The 16,028-nt window shown below is 37.5% G+C and overlaps 1 protein-coding gene across 2 annotated transcripts in view; it reads right to left on the bottom strand.

The window, feature by feature from the left end:
- Positions 1-16,028, bottom strand: part of CHN2 (chimerin 2) — a 166,474-nt gene that overhangs the window by 100,521 nt on the left and 49,925 nt on the right. The window contains exon 1 of one of the 2 annotated variants that reach the window (XM_040547708.1): positions 15,262-15,312. The exons of the other annotated variant lie outside the window; for it this stretch is intronic. Within the exon in view, the coding sequence (XP_040403642.1) occupies positions 15,262-15,289 (28 nt within the window). The 5' untranslated portion in view covers positions 15,290-15,312. Of the gene's footprint in view, positions 1-15,261; positions 15,313-16,028 lie in introns of those variants that run through there. 2 annotated transcript variants of the gene reach the window in all.

Here is a 16,028-nt window from a genome sequence, read left to right as displayed (position 1 = left end):
GCTCTCTGTCTATTTATATACACACAACCACTTTAAATATATCCATGCAAAAGTTTGTTTACTAGGAATGTTAATCATTAAACTACCATCTGCCACTTTTAACTCCATTGTTTTTTAAAAAAGGATAAAACCTAGCAATTATCACAGTTACTGCCTGGAATAATATGCTGCAACAATTTGCAGATATATTGATTGGGAAACCCATTCAATTTCGGTTTCAGCTGGATCCACTTCATAACTTTGGCAAAATTTAAAACGCTTCCAGACTGACAAAGTCATACAGTACTGTGGCAATCCAAGAGTAATTAGCTTGCAAGTTCATTATACAGAAGGATTATTTTAAATTATGTGAAGCTATTCATGAGACCAGTGAAATTTATTCATGCAAAAGCAGGCTGATTTTTTCTCCTCTCACACTATAATGGTAATATAATACTCTTTTTTTTTTTCTATACATCTGTTGCTCTCTATATAGTTTACCATAAAACCATAATATTGTGTATTATATTCCTCTGCCATACTTCTGTACTACTGGAACAGGATTTCTGAATTTGCTTGTTAACTTAATAGCTTTCTTCCAATAGGAGAAACATTGAAATAATGCAAATGTTAGATTATCTGTACTTGTGACTTCAGAAAAGGAAATAACTGTTGGAGAAACAATGAAAAAACAAGTTTCAGTTGTTGTTATAATCTTCCAAATTAATTAGAAAGAGCACAGTAAATTGAACAAGGGAAGCTGATCTACAAGTGGCCATAAAGTGCTTCATTTAGACAGAATGATGGTGCGGAAATACTGTAGTCTAGGTGGAGAACAACCATCTTGGAGATACTCATAAAACAAAACTCTTGATAATTATTTTATATTAATCACGGTTATGAATCTGTCGGCCCAGGAAAGAGCGGACAGAACCATTCCTCAATAGCTAAAGCAATTCTTAAGAGCAGCACTCTCAGGAAAAACACAGGTCACCGACTCCATGTTCTCCTTTACCTACCGCAGCATCCCCTGTGATGCCAACAGCTGATAACATCTTCTTAAAGTGTAGAGAACAAAATACTATACATGTGGTATTATTATCACTGTTTATTGTCAGGCTATTGTGCCTGACATTTGATGGCATCCATTTGCAGGGAAATAAAGAACAATTACCTTAAATACAACCTGGAAAGAGAGGTTGTGTGTAAGGATCAGAGAAATGTTTAATGGAGCCCAGTTATCAATGTCTTGCTCCCTCTATGGATAGAGGCCATTGGGCCCCTCTGCAATGTTTTTTTTTTTAATATATATTATTCCTCTTTTATTCTAAGGTAGCTCTACTAATTCAACTGTACTTCACTCTCCATCATTAGGCTTAATACAGCATGTTCACTGAAGTTGCCATTAATAGTTTGTTTGGGTGGTTGACTCCATTAGTATATGACACCTCAGCTCCCATAGCTTTTGTCTTCAGTTCTGCACATGGTAACAATCTCTGCAAGGACCACAGACCTCAGTTTTGATCTTCTTGGCCAAGATCAGTCAATAAATGTATCTCACTCAGCACAAATGACAAGTGCTCCAAGTTGATATCTCGTTAAATTATATTCCTAATGTGAACTTTGATCATAGTGCTTAACATAACTGTGATAGGCAGAGTGTGAAAAAGGGCTTCACTGACGTATTCTTAGGCAATAAGACAGGATCTCTCCTACTGCTGTTTTCTTGAGGGTTTCAAGCTTTCAACAGTGACAGGTCTAAATTCAGAAAGTAAAATAGCTAAAAGCAAAGTTGAAAGCAGTCACGACAGGAGAAACCAAAAGCACAAAATGAGTATTAGTTCTGAAAAAAATCAAGTAAATGTCACAGGGTCAGCTATTATATGCCTGACTTTAGAGAGACTTTCATAGAATCATAGACAGCTTGGGTTGAAAGGGACCTTAAAGATTATCTAGTTCCAACCCCACTGCCACAGTTAGGGACACCACCCACTAGATCAGGTTGGCCAGGGCCCCATCCAACCTGGTCTTGAACACCTCCAGGGGTGGGGCATCCAAAATTTCTCTGGGCAACTTGTTCCAGTGCCTCACTAAAACTACACAATACCCAGAACTTTATGTTATTTTTGTTATTTCAAGTCTTAATATCATTACCGTATCAGAAATGAAAAAAAAAAAATTAAAAAAATAGAAAACCAAGGTGTCCTCACACCTCTCCTAAACTGGAAAAACTCAAACAGGCAAAAAAGGCATGAAAGACTTACATGAAGTCTTACAGGTAATACCATTAGCTAAATGCTTTGAAACATAACAGTCAAGAAGGTTATTAGGACTAAAAAAATAACTAATAGTTGGTTAATTGGTAAACAGAAAGGCAAAAGGAATGGTGAAAGCTGACACTTGTGGAACATGACAGCTACCAAAATGTTTCTCACTGCACGCTAATACAGTTATATTGGACAGGAGAAGATACTACAGAAAAGTGTCAAACCAAAAATAACACTGTGGAATTGGAAAGTAGGAATAAGGAAAGGCAGATCAATTCTTCACTTAGTTTGCTTTACTCTTCACATTGTAAAAAGAAAATGGAAAGGCTTTTAGGAATAAATTTTATTTCATAAATCTGATGGAGCACCGTAGAGCTGAGTAAGTGTAGAGAGGGTACAGTAAAGTTAGCACAGAAACGTTGGCAAAGTTTAAGCAGTCAAATAAAAAGTAAAACTACGCAAGACTTTTTTATTTTTAAAGAAACATGACAGTAGAAGACTATTTCTGTAAATGATGCATGATAAATGGTTAATACTTTACTTAGAGCTGTTCTTAAGCAATTTCTGAGAAATGAGGCTCACAGTGATTACATAGTAAGTAAAGTTATCCATGTACTTTAAGCCTTGTTATTCTCCATGCCTGGCTCTGTACCAAAGGTGCCACCTTTCTGGAAGTAGCTGTGAAGATACTGGAATGTCTGAATTGCTTTTTACTACTTCCTTGTACTTTGTGAGGATGACAATGTAATGCCTGTAATGCCAACATTTGTGTTTTTATACTACGAACACTGGGACTGACCTAGAAAAAGTAGTTTTACTAAGACACTAATTAAGCAAAAACTCCAATTCTTTTGATTACTAAGACAGATAATACACTGCAAAGAGGAAACTGTTTTACAGGAAAGATCAGAAATTACATCACACAATTCAAACATTTCTGACATAAGTGGAATTTCTAATTATAAGGGGAACAGTAACAAACCTCCAAACTGTAGCTATGTGCCATGCCCAGTTTAGGAATCAGTACTTTTTGGAACCTCTATAGTGCTAAAGAGTTACAAAGACTAGTAGCAAAAGACAACTATCAAAGGGTCACCATTACTATGCTAGTGTCTTCGTAGCCAGTACAAAAGAGGAGTAAAACTATTTATTTATTTATTTATTTACTTATTGCCTTTGTCCTTACAAAAAAAAATTATATTACCAAAATATTACCAAATATTACCAAAAAAAAAAAAAAATCTGTACTTCACTTTGGAAGCACTGCCTAAGCTTGGATTTTCTGCTATTATTGTCTGAATTTCAGACTTCCTTTCCAGTAACAACTAATTTTAAAACTATGACTTGTGTGTGCAAGAAAATACCCTTATGCATGAGGAAGAGCCAGTTTGGAAGGGACTGGCTTATTGGCAGTGTACAGATAAATGATTCACTGGACGACAAGTCTATTTGCTAATTTTTTCATCTTCTATTTTTATTTTCAGGACCAAAACTAAAAACTACTAGTATTTTAATGGCTTTTGTATATTTCCCTTTAAAAGATTTTGCACATTTTTACCATATACCACATTTCCATTTTGATAGCTTTGTTTCCAATACATTGTTAGCATGTTATTAAATATGTTTTTCTTATTTATATATATATGTAATTTTATAACAATAACATGTAATTGTTGAGTAAAATGACATGTGAAAGATTAACAGTATTTATATTCTTAAAGGCACATGTATGTTTCTTATATTTTTCTTTATACAGCTAAGATGGTATTATACAATTGACTAGAATGGCTGAGGTTGGAAGGGACCTCTGCAGGTCACCTTGTCCAAGCCCCCTGATCAAACAGGCTGCTTAGAACTGCTTGTCTAGGACCAGATCCAGATGGCTTTTGGCTATCTTCAAGGAAGGCTGATGTTCAACTTGGTGTCCATCAGGACTCCCAGCTCCTTTTCTTTAGAGCTGCTTTCAGCTGGCTGGTGCCCAGCATCTATGGCTGGATGGAGAATAAAGTGAAAAGAGTAGTAAGGGAGCTTCTTTGCTAAGGCCAGTTCTTCAATGTGTAAAACATCACTGCATTATTTAATTTCCACTATGTGCTTAAAACTTAACAATTATAGAGGCTCATTTTCATCTTATCTGGTCCCCTAATGACCAATATGCCGGATGGTGAATAGCTATTTTCATTTGTTTTACCCTCTTGTAAATTAATATATATGCATACACAACTATCTCACATTGCAGCAATTTTGGCTATTTTGAATAGACACTTTTATGTTTGACTGTCATTTAGCAAATACATTTGGGTGTTATGGTTACTTCTATTCCATACGGGAACTGCCCTCACAAGCATGCCTGACTGCACTTTGAGAAAGAATATTCATATTTTCTAAGTTGCAAATAATCATACTGTCAAACAAGCACCTCTCTTTGACTCCTAAAAAGTTAATGTTCCTTTGAAGAGCAAAATTAATTCTCCTGCAGTTAATAATTAGTGATGTAGCTGCTGAAACACTTCAGTGTGTCAAAAGCTTTGTTTAATGTTTCATTCAGAACACACATTTGCTTGCAGAAGCAGCCAGTAGTTGCCAGCTTTATTGCTGAACTTTCTCTTTGCCAGCACATGGACAACTAGAATATGGAAACATACTTCAACTTTTGCCTTAATGAGACACTTCAACTTCCAGTGTAAGGCACAGCAACAGAAATGATCAAATTGTTTATTTGCAACATACTTTATAATTGGTATATTCATCCAGATTGTGGGTGCTTCCTGCTGTGCTATTCTCTTTTTAAAAAAATCAGTGATAGTGTGTAATTTAAAATGTCAAAAAATGCTCACAAAAGGGGTGGAGTTCTATCCTGCACAGCAATTAGGCTGAAACAGTAAGCTTTTAATTAGCACAATATAAATTGACAGCTATTTCGTATCTTCTGCTTTTGCCTATCATAAACTTATTATCAGAAACCACTGCTATAAATGTAGCTCATTTAGTCCATTCTACAAATCAGAGTCTTCCTAAATTGTGCTCTCTCTTGCTTTTGCATCAGACTTCAAAACAGTATCTTTTCACTGGTAGGCAGGTGGTCAGTCCATGGAAAAAATTGTTTCATGCACATATCTGCCTTCCTAAAACGCAGGTAAAAGATCCCCCAAATAGGCAAATGTAATAATTTAGAAGAGTTATCAAGTGTCAAAGGAAATACTATGGTGACATAAGAGCATTGTGAGGGACCTGCTCCAACAAATCACAAGGGATATGAATTATTTGAACCCAAAACTAAACCTGAAGAAATAAAAGTTTGAAGAGACATCTTCTTCAATTGGTCAATAGTATTCAAACAGCTATGACCATCCAACTGTAGCAATATTTCGTTCAATTAAAACATCTGCCTTTCTGTTCTGCATGTTTTAAAGAAAAATATAACTGAACGTGCCAGAACAAGTCAGAAAGTTAGAATTCTATCCTTCAAAATTTCAAAATGGACAGAAGGAATATATACAGTTCCCAATAGCAATAGGAAAACTGTAAGAGGAAGGAGTATTTGTACAACTCCACTTTTAGAAGTCCCTTGAGGAGACCAGTCTTTCAGGGATACTGTGTGAGACCCAAGAAATACAATTAAAGACATTCCTCCAGATGGCAAATCAAAGAACCTAGAGGGGTCTAAATTAGCTGATGTGAATATTCTGAATGATTTAAATATTTTCTGGGAAATCTATATGACTTAATAGTGTAGCACAGTATCCACACTAGCTAATCTTAGGCAGGTAGGTCTGTTTTCATGCTGAATCACATTTAAACTATTTGACTTCAGATGCCAGTTAAGAGCCTCCATGACTGAGGTGCTTTGAAGCATTTCGTTCACAGAGCAACAATTAAGAATTTCCTCATTCAAGTCATCACAGCATTGTGTCTAAAAACTAAGAAGGAAGATGCTGAGAAAAAAAGAAAAAGTCACAAAATATCTCCTTCATGCTTGACTGCCAAAAATCTGTTTTAGTTAATGGCTGCCATTAAATTTAATCTGGTCACTAAAAATTAAGCTCCAGTGCTTGTTACCATTATTCAATTTAAAGCCAGTGTAATTAACATGTAATAGTTATTTTCACATTTTCACGTGTTTAATCAAGAAACCAGAGGTATCCACAAATGAAAATGGCACAACTGGGGCTGTGCCTGACTGAGAGACTGGCATTTCTTTGGTAGGAATAAACACATGACATAAGTTAAATCACATCACATTAGCAGAACTCATATCTTACTCAGATATATTTTAATGTCTAACTAATGACCAGTTAGTTCCTGGCTAAAAATCAGGACCAGATCATCAGTTGGCATATATAAGAATAGCTCCACTGAAGTAGTTTTATCACTGTGCAGAATGTGGAAATGTATTTCCTGTCATTTACTTATTGCAATCTAAAAAAAACCCAACAAATACAACAGAACCAACAACCCTCTCCCCAGCTCTCAGTCAATGATCCCTGGATTCAGCAAAGCAATCCATGCATTATATGAAAAAGCATGTGACTGAAATAACCACAATAATGCCAAAAAATGGCATTAAAAGGGTCACTGTAATCACGGCGAGGTATTTCAATTAGAACATTTATGTTGAAATAGTGTCAGCACATTCCCTGTTCCAGAAATGCACTCATAAATTGACATGATGCCCATTTATCTGGCTTGTCAAAGGAGCCAATACATTCCCTGAAAAGTTATTAACCTTTAGCAAAATCCAAATCATTGCTTTTGGTAACTCTGTTATTTTTGACATGTGTCTTTTTATCATCTCTCTGACCAAGGGCACAAATGTTTGCTTTTGACTATTCAAGGGCACCAGTGATTCTAGCCCTGCAGTTGACTGTGGATGCTATTCAACAGTTTCCCAGCACTCATCTGTCTTTCCCACCTGCATTCACACCTCTCTGGATGTAGAAATACAAGTATTTTTAAAGACAAACACTGCAGATTCAGAAACAAGTGGAAACCTAGTAATTCATATCGCTCAGGAAAGCCGTGTGATTTAGAGAATTTAAGTTGGTAATGTACAAAAATCTCAAAATACATTGTACTCAGCACAAGGTTTACTCAGATACCGGGGACCTTGCTGAACTCTGGTTTCTACATGCAATTTCAGGCCTTGAACATCAGAGATGAGAACTACCCTGCACACTTAAGGACCTGCACAAGAATAACAGGTTAGCAAATAGTTAGACCTTTCTTTGGCTTCCTTTATAGTTCCTGCAGCATTTGCTGCAATATTTGCTTCTATACTATATTAGAGCATGAAAAACAGGAAAAACACCACCCGCCTGCAAAGCATATTAATCATTCCCACAGCTTTCTGATAAAACTCTGAACAATCACCACTCCTAGGATAAGAAGCAATGCTGTAGCTGTGTACTTTGTTACAAAAAAAAAAAAAAAAAGAAATTTCCTTTTAATCGCATTCCTTGGTGGGTAGTTTTGTTCAAGTTTGTCAGTTACATTCAAGACCAATAGAATTATTCTATGTGAAATATGTGAAATTACTTTCTGGATGTTCAACTTTTTTTTAAAAAATAGCTTTGATTAATCGATGTCAGATATTCCTGCGGTACCCACCTCCTCTTCAAATATGTACAAACAGGCAAATACTTCACAAGACTTTATGTAATACTGCCACCCACAATTTAACTGAAACCCTAGTACCGCTGTTCTTACAGTTACTAATTTTGATCTGATTAATAGTGAAAGGTTTATCTTCTTTAAATTAAGTTCCATAATAATACGCTTATGTTGACAAGGTTCTTATGTCATAAAAGCTCCACTTTTCTCCTGCAATCTTAGCAATAAAACAGTTAGTACCAATATTTAAAATTGCTAGAAAACTATTACAGACCTTTTTTTCCCCCTCAGATGAATACGATTTATGTATTGTTTCCTAACTCAGGAGGAATTTTAATTGCTTTGTGGAAGTCTGTAATTCTTCCAGGAGCTTTTTACTACTGCCTGGCACTTTCACAATTGATAATGAGTTCTTACAGTATCATGTGGTTCCAAATACATTGTATGAAACACGATAAAATTTAAAATATGCTTAGGTCTTCCATAAGTTTGATCAAACCAACCACCAGGGCACTACAAAACACCCTGGGCATAGAGGAGTTTTGCTTTGCAACTGGCAACTTTGGCTGCACTTTCTCTATAGAAGCACTGTGGTTAATGGTGTGTTGTATGAGGCAAACCCCCAGTTTCTATAATGTTTTAATCATCAAACCAGAACATATCCACAACAGTGCTCAGAGGGCAGATGGGGGCCTTGGTTTTACCAGTGCCTGCAGCAGCATTGAGTGGGAGGACAGAATTCAGCCACATGTGATGTACAAAGGAAAATGCAACTGTAGTCTGATTAACATCCAGATCTCCTATTCTGCAAATTTGGAAGATGCATAAAACAAAAAAATACTTCATTTAAGTATCTTAGAACACATGAAGCTTCTTTGTGTGTGATAAGTAAATTATATACGTTGAAAGAAAGAATTCCCAGTATAAAAATGGATTTTATTTCTGTATCATCTGAGATAGGCTGGTTATCTTTACAAAGGAAGTAGAAACCACAATTTTTCTCAATAACTTCTTTGGAATTGTTTTTCGCCCTTCTAGAAGTCACAAAGAAAATTTGTTTCTCACTCCTGTATACTCCACTTATATTACAGATACACTCAGAGGACGGTCAAGCCAGTACTTGAAAGCTCATCCATTAGATCCATGATCCTAAAATCAGGACAGTAAGTAAAAAAATCCTGTTCCTCTAAGCTATTTTTAAAGATATGCACAGGTAACACAAACAAATCCTCTAGCTTGTCCCACTAAAACAGTTTGTGTAATGTCAATTAATTATAAATAAGGTTATGGTTTTGGCACAAAAATGCATAATATTTTACAGCAGAGGGAAAAGAAGCAATATTAATCAAAGGTTTAGAACATATATTTGCCATAAGCTTACATCAGTTAAGCAATAACCAATATTCAATACAGTATCAGTAATCAAGAATACTTCATACTGTGATTTACACCCCCCAGATGATGAAGTTCAGAAGTCACATATCCTCATATCCTTTTTTTTTTATTTTTTTTTTCCCATGGACCAAAATTGGTAGAGGATCTTTCTGAACCAGCATGGCCTTTTCTTTGGACAGCAAATGAGTCAGAATTCCTTTAAATGCTCTGCTATAATCACAGCCTTTTAACTCTGAAACCCAGCTAAATGTACTGCAGAATTACTGGAGATGCCATGTCTCTGTGCCCCAACTCCCAGAGCATGTACAGAGGTATCAGTAGGCCACCAGATCAATAGCTATGGACACACAAAAGATGCTTTATATCAATTGCTTCCTAACCATGTAACTAAACAGAGGTTTGTTCCTCTTATAACATATTGGTCTTCATCTAGCAGAACAAGATTCAATTATTAATACTTTTATTCACATAAAACAAACGTGTGTATACATTCTCAAAGACTCAAAACTGTCAGCATAGTTAGACCAGTGGTACTCAGGAGCTCAGAGAAGGAATAACAAAACAAATTCCAGTCAGTCCTTTGAAAATCTGGTAAATCTCCAAAGTGATATTATGCATTTTTTATTATTTTTTGAAGCAAAAGCGAATGGTTTGTGCTTAGCAGGAGCTCCAAGTCTTACTAGTGCCTGCTGTCCTGCAGACCTGCTCCCATTTAGGAGACAGGAAATCTGGGTGAAGGATGAGCAAGTACTCTCATCTCCGACACCCCTACAGCTACTGTGGATATGTAATCTTGTAAAGACACCAATGAATGAGAAAGATCATTTTTAAAGATTTTCTTGGTTTTTCTCTGTGTTTGTTATATCATACAGGAAAGCCTGTCAGAGCTTGTCAGATCATCTTAGCAGCTAAACCTCCCCAAATACAGACCTTCTTGAGAATCCAGTGGCTGAGGCTGCTGGTCGTCTGCAGGTTTATTTGGCAACACCAGAGGTTTGTAACTAATGACTGACAGTGTGCTGCCCTACGAGCTACCCCAATGAAGCTAAGATTTTTGCTTCCTTTCATCAACATTATTTGATGCTTAGAGAGAGATATTGAGCAACCGTGTCAGCTTTGTGCACCAGGTACCATAAAAATATTCTACAATTATAGAATATACATTTATTTTAAACTTTTACTTCTTGGGCTTTTTATTTTAAAGGTTAGTTAAAAATAAACCATCCTGAGAGTAGATGACAGCAGAAAATAGACCCGAATATTAAAAAGAAACACCTCTCAAAAGGCAAGTACAGTGAGACTTAAAACCAATTTGTAAGATAAAGGCTAAACAGACCACTTACTATTGCCATCTGATAGCATCATTCAATATTGCTTGAAATTCATTAATATGCTAGGTAATGTAAGTATAGTGCATGTATACAGAATTAATTCTATTAATTTTTACATTAGAAAAATCTACTGAAAGAGGAGGAGAATAATTATAAGGCAATCTTACCCATCTGTGGAAAAGGCTTAGCAAAACCCATCTAAACCTCAGAAGAATAATTATCCCATGAGACTCACACCTCCTGGGAGTGCCCATTATTGTGTTAGGAGAACATAAAACTGACAGCTATTCAGAAAGACCTCTACAGTAATTTCAGCTTAGCTTTACTGCTTATCTGCTTTGTCATCTTTTTAGAATATCTACAAGCTTCCAGCTGACTTACCAATATTATATTTTATTTTTACAAGTAAGCAGTAAATGCTTCTTTTACAGCATATAATTTGTGTAACAGATGGAATATTTGAGAAATGTTTATGCATCTTAAATAAAAGGCTGTTCAAATTTAAATGGTTTTATAGAGTAATAATATTTAATTTAGATCTGCCTAGAAACTGCTGACTGCTTAGTCAGATTAAGTGGAACTCCATATGAGACAAAAAGAAAAGCATTTTATTATCATTAAATATTCCCATTATGGTAGCATTTGGAGCCCCAAATCAGGTTTGGTGTTATGTCCAACTGTTAACAAGTGCAGTCTGAAAACAAAACACAGCAGCTGATGACCTAAAAGTGCTTGTGATTATAGTGTGCAGCAAGCATCCAACAGATAAAAGGAAAAGGGATGGAAAAGCAAAAGGGTAACAGGAGGGCTACCCATGTCAAAGCAGTGCATCCTCCCCTAACTATTAAGAAAAGAGTTTAATCTGACTACAACACTGAGATAGCCACAAAACAGAAGAAGATGGTGTTAAAACCAAAAATAAAAAATTAAGAACCATGGAGCATCAAACAAACACACTAGGGATAACTTCAGTTGATTTATTATTACAGTAGGAAGCTTTGCGTATAAACATTAAGAAAAATGGTGGAGATTTAGTTCCTTCTGAGAGCCTGAGAAAAAACAACCTCAATGCATTCATGATACATTTTTATTGAAGTGACGCATCACATAAATAATACAATTATTCTGGATCAAGGTTCTGTAATAACTTATTTCTCCTGAAGAGTGAATTATTCAAAAGCAAACTGCATCTCACTGTGAGCGTATTCTTCCCTGTTTAAGGTGCACCAGAGAATAGCACCTGACTTTACCATACTTTAAAAGACATGCCTGTACCCTCCCTATTGCTTGGCAGTCGGATTTCAGTGCATCATTTTATCTGATGCCAGTCAATTTACTCACGCTGCTGCTGTGCAAAGTCTAGTTCAGAGTCCCCAAACAGTAAACATTTTCAACTGAGAAATGCTTCTTTCTTTTATGTATTCTGAAAACTAATTTATTGTCTAGAAGAACTACATTTCTTCCCAGCTTCTCACTCATTAGGGTCCAAAAATCAGTCCCCACTGGAATGATCAGGCCAGATTTGAAAGCAGTCATGTATATCTGATGAGGTAGACAAGGCACACTGTTGGTGCCATTAGACTGCGAGATTCAGGAGAACGCCAAGTCCTGCCACAGTCAATTTATGATGACCTAACAGTTGGCTAAAAAGAGATGTAAAACGTGGGCTTCCAGCTACAAGACCTACTGGTCTTGCGCAAAAGCACTAAGGCAAAAATCAAGGTGAGGTTGTGCTTCATGATCATTAGCTGCAAAGCACACCTCCTCAAGAAATGTATTACAGGCACCTTTAATATAGCAGGAGATGCCAATGATAATCTCAAAAGACTCACTTGAAAATGCTCCAATGGTATTAGAACAATGGAAGAAATGACTGATTAGGTGCCAAAGTGGTTTGATGCCAGCTCTGAAGAAAGCCTTTGTAGCCCTTATAATTTCTCTTAAAACAGACTCAACTTTAAGTTGCAACATCCTTCAAAATCAAAACTGTGATTTCAGAGCTCTGCCCTGACTGCTGCTGCTGCTGTACAGCAGTATTAGCCTAGCAGGCATGCTTTTTGAATATCCTAGACCAGTGTACTACATTCCCACACCACTTGTTCTGCATCCAAACCACTGTCACTATTGTCCTCTGTACAACAGCTGAAAAATGCTTACATGCTTTACTTAAAAGGTAGTACAAAATATGTATTAGCTTATTATCAGAAAATGAATGTAAGTGGGAATAAAGCAACACAACCAGTGCTAAGGGCAAATCTTCTGGGAGGTAAAAATGAATACAAGCTACAACTGACTAATACCCCATGATACTACAATTTTGCAAAAAATTCAGTATCAGTATGCCAAACTTCAGCTTGTAAAACTTATCATTGCTCCTTGGATTTCAGTAGGGTGGGAGTGATTTATTACAGTGAAAAAGCTGCCCAGAATATATATAAGCCCAGAATTATATATGAGCATCCTAGGCTCAGATGTCCCAGTGGTTATGGGGTTAACTTAGCAAATGGTTCTCATGTTCCTCTCAGTAAGCTCAGTATCAATGACTGGAATGTACTCTACTCCACACTGAAGGAACAAGAACTTACATTTATCAATTATAATATTTTTGTTCATGCAGGATGTAACAGTAGCCATAACCAACCACCCTCTGATTTATCCCTTAAAGACCAGAACTCTTGCCACTGAAAAGTCACTTGACTTTTGCATCCCTGTCCATAACTACAGAAGCTTTCTCCTTCATCAAAATTTACATGAACTGCTCAAATATTCAAGATTAACGTATCAGAAATACAGAAGTATGCTCTTCAAACTATCCACCAGCTGAACACAGGTTTTGCTGATCACTGAGATAAATATCTGTCCTGGTTTCAGTTAGGACAGAGTTAATTTTCCTCCTAGTAGCTGGCAGGGTGCTATGTTTTGGATTAGGATGAGAACAGCGCTGATAACATGCTGATGTTTTAATTGTTGTAGAGCAGTGCTTACACCAAGCCAAGGACTTTTCAGCCTCTCTCTGTCCTGCTAACGAGCAGGCTAGGGATGCAGCAGAAGCTGGGAGGGGACAGACCCAGGACAGCTGACCCAAACTGGCCAAAGGGGTATTCCATACCATCTGACGTCATGCTGAACAATATATAGGGGTGGCTAGCCGGGGTGGAGGTGTGGCCGGCTGCTCAGGGATAGGCTGGGCATCGGTCAACGGGTGGTGAGCAATTGCATTGTGCATCACTTATTTCGTACACATTATTACTATTAATACTATTATTATTATTATTATTGTTGTTATTCTTTTCCCTGTCTTAATAAACTGTCTTTATCTCAACTCACAGGCTTCACTTTCCCGTTTCTCTCCCCCATCCCGGAGAGGGAGGGGGGAGGGTGAGCGAACGGCTGTGTGGTGTTTGACTGCCAGCCGGGCTAAACCACAACAATATCTAATTTGATGAAAAAATCCTAAGTCTCTTTAAAAACTAAGCTAAAAAATGCCAAAATCCCAGGCTAGAGGCAGTATGAAACACTAATTCAAATCCTGTTTAAATCCAATTCCTTTACCCATAAACATTGTGAAGACAATCTTATTTCAAAACTGAAACCTGTATCTTTACTTATTACAAAAGTAAAACACAGCATCCCTGACCAAAGACCAGTAATCAGATTTTAAAATGGATGAGTTCTAGTGGATATATCCTAATTTAGATAAAAAATTTCACTGAGGTCCATCTTTTTTCTTTTTTTTTCTGAATATGTTCATATACATTAACCAGCATATACAAATGTACAAGTCTCTTCCAAATACTCCCTGTGTTACTCTCCATCCCTATAAGACAGAGAAGACCAACAAAATCTTTCCTCCAGCCTCTCTGGGGTGGACAGCTTTGCATCCATCTGAGCTACCTTGCCCTGAGCCCTGTGCAGCAGCAGAACCCCACTTCAAACCTGGCTTTTAGACATTGCAGTAAAATGAGCAACAAATACTTGTGCAACCACAAATACTAGAGCACATTAAAAAAAAAAAAAAAAAAGCCATTCTACACTAGCACAAAGCAGGGGTAGGATAGAAAGAGGGAGACAGAAACAAGCAAATCCAATCTTCAGGGCAAAGTTCAGTGGAATAAATATTTCTAATCCAACAAAAATAGCATGGTACTGTTGCAGTGCTCCATCTGGGGCACAGAAATCAATCATAGCTGCTGAGAGCATCGCTGGAGAGTGATACAGGCAAGAAAACTGCTGTTGCATTATGACTTGAAATGCGTCTCAGGAGCTTTTCTTCAACGCTTCCGAAGTGCAATGTTTGCAGCAGGCAGTGGCACTGGCAGCAGGGAGGCGGGCTTCCAGCCGGCTTCCCCCAGCCTCACAGGGGAGACATCTCTTTCGTCTCCGCTCTGCTTTCAGCCTGCAGCCCCTCCTATACCATGGCAGAGGAAGGAAGAAGTTGCAGAGTGTGAAAGTGGAAGGAAATCAAGAAAGAACTTGGGTGGATGTGCTTGGCCCAGAAAGCAGCAGCTCTGTACCTGCTCAAAGCACCACAGGAGGTGGAGCAGATGAGGAAGGCAAATTCCCTGCCCTCGGCGTGGCTCCTGTGAGAAGAGCCTCTCGTCTTCACTAGTCGGCACCGCTCCAGCTGAGCAGAGCCGCAGCGGCAGCAGAAGAATTTGCTGGATCACATCTCTGCCTACCAGCAACCCTCCAACCCAAGGCTTTCATGTGGTTTCTGCTCTCTCGCACTACTTGTTCTGGACAAAAAAAAAAAAAAAAAAAAAAAAAACAGAGCAGGTCAGGTCAGACAAACCTGCTGCTACATGTTTATCTTGGTTGCTGCTTATTTATTTATTTATTTTCTGCAGTGGGACTGGGCCTTAGCGGGCACCACGGCCTCCCAATCTCCTTCTGTAGGTGCTTCTGCAGACCGGCCTGTTCGCATGTCCCTGCCTGCTGCTCAGGGCCTTGCATCCTGACCACGGAGGCGGATATTTTCAACCGGTGTCTTCACTACATCAAAAGGCTATTATCACTCTGAGCGCTCTTTTCATTAGCCAAACATTTCTCCCCACTCTTTTAAGCTGAAACCACCACTTCTACTTAATGGAATAGCAATTACTTGAAATACTTGGCTTTTTGCTGCAATGCATCACTCTTTCAAAGTCTGATATGCTAATAAAAATTGTATGCTAACATAATGTATAAAATATCATCTCTGATTTTAAACTAAACCAAAATTTATTGGCTCCAACAGTGCAATACTGATCTACCCAATGAATATTAATGTACTAACTTAGGTAGCAGAGTCTTATGCCATCGGGGAACTAAATCAGGGTGGAAGAGCACACGCAGCCAGGCACTGGAGGCAGTCTCTGTTTTCTGTTTCAATAGAATCTCAATTGTACTCAAACCTGAGTGCAGCTCCAGACTGAAAAGTAAACTTTAAATGATAAGTTTTTGTTTT

This window comes from Cygnus olor, chromosome 2 (genome assembly GCF_009769625.2).
Source record: "Cygnus olor isolate bCygOlo1 chromosome 2, bCygOlo1.pri.v2, whole genome shotgun sequence".
In the NCBI taxonomy this organism is placed as follows: domain Eukaryota; kingdom Metazoa; phylum Chordata; class Aves; order Anseriformes; family Anatidae; genus Cygnus; species Cygnus olor.
This window is presented reverse-complemented; position numbering and strand designations above follow the sequence as displayed.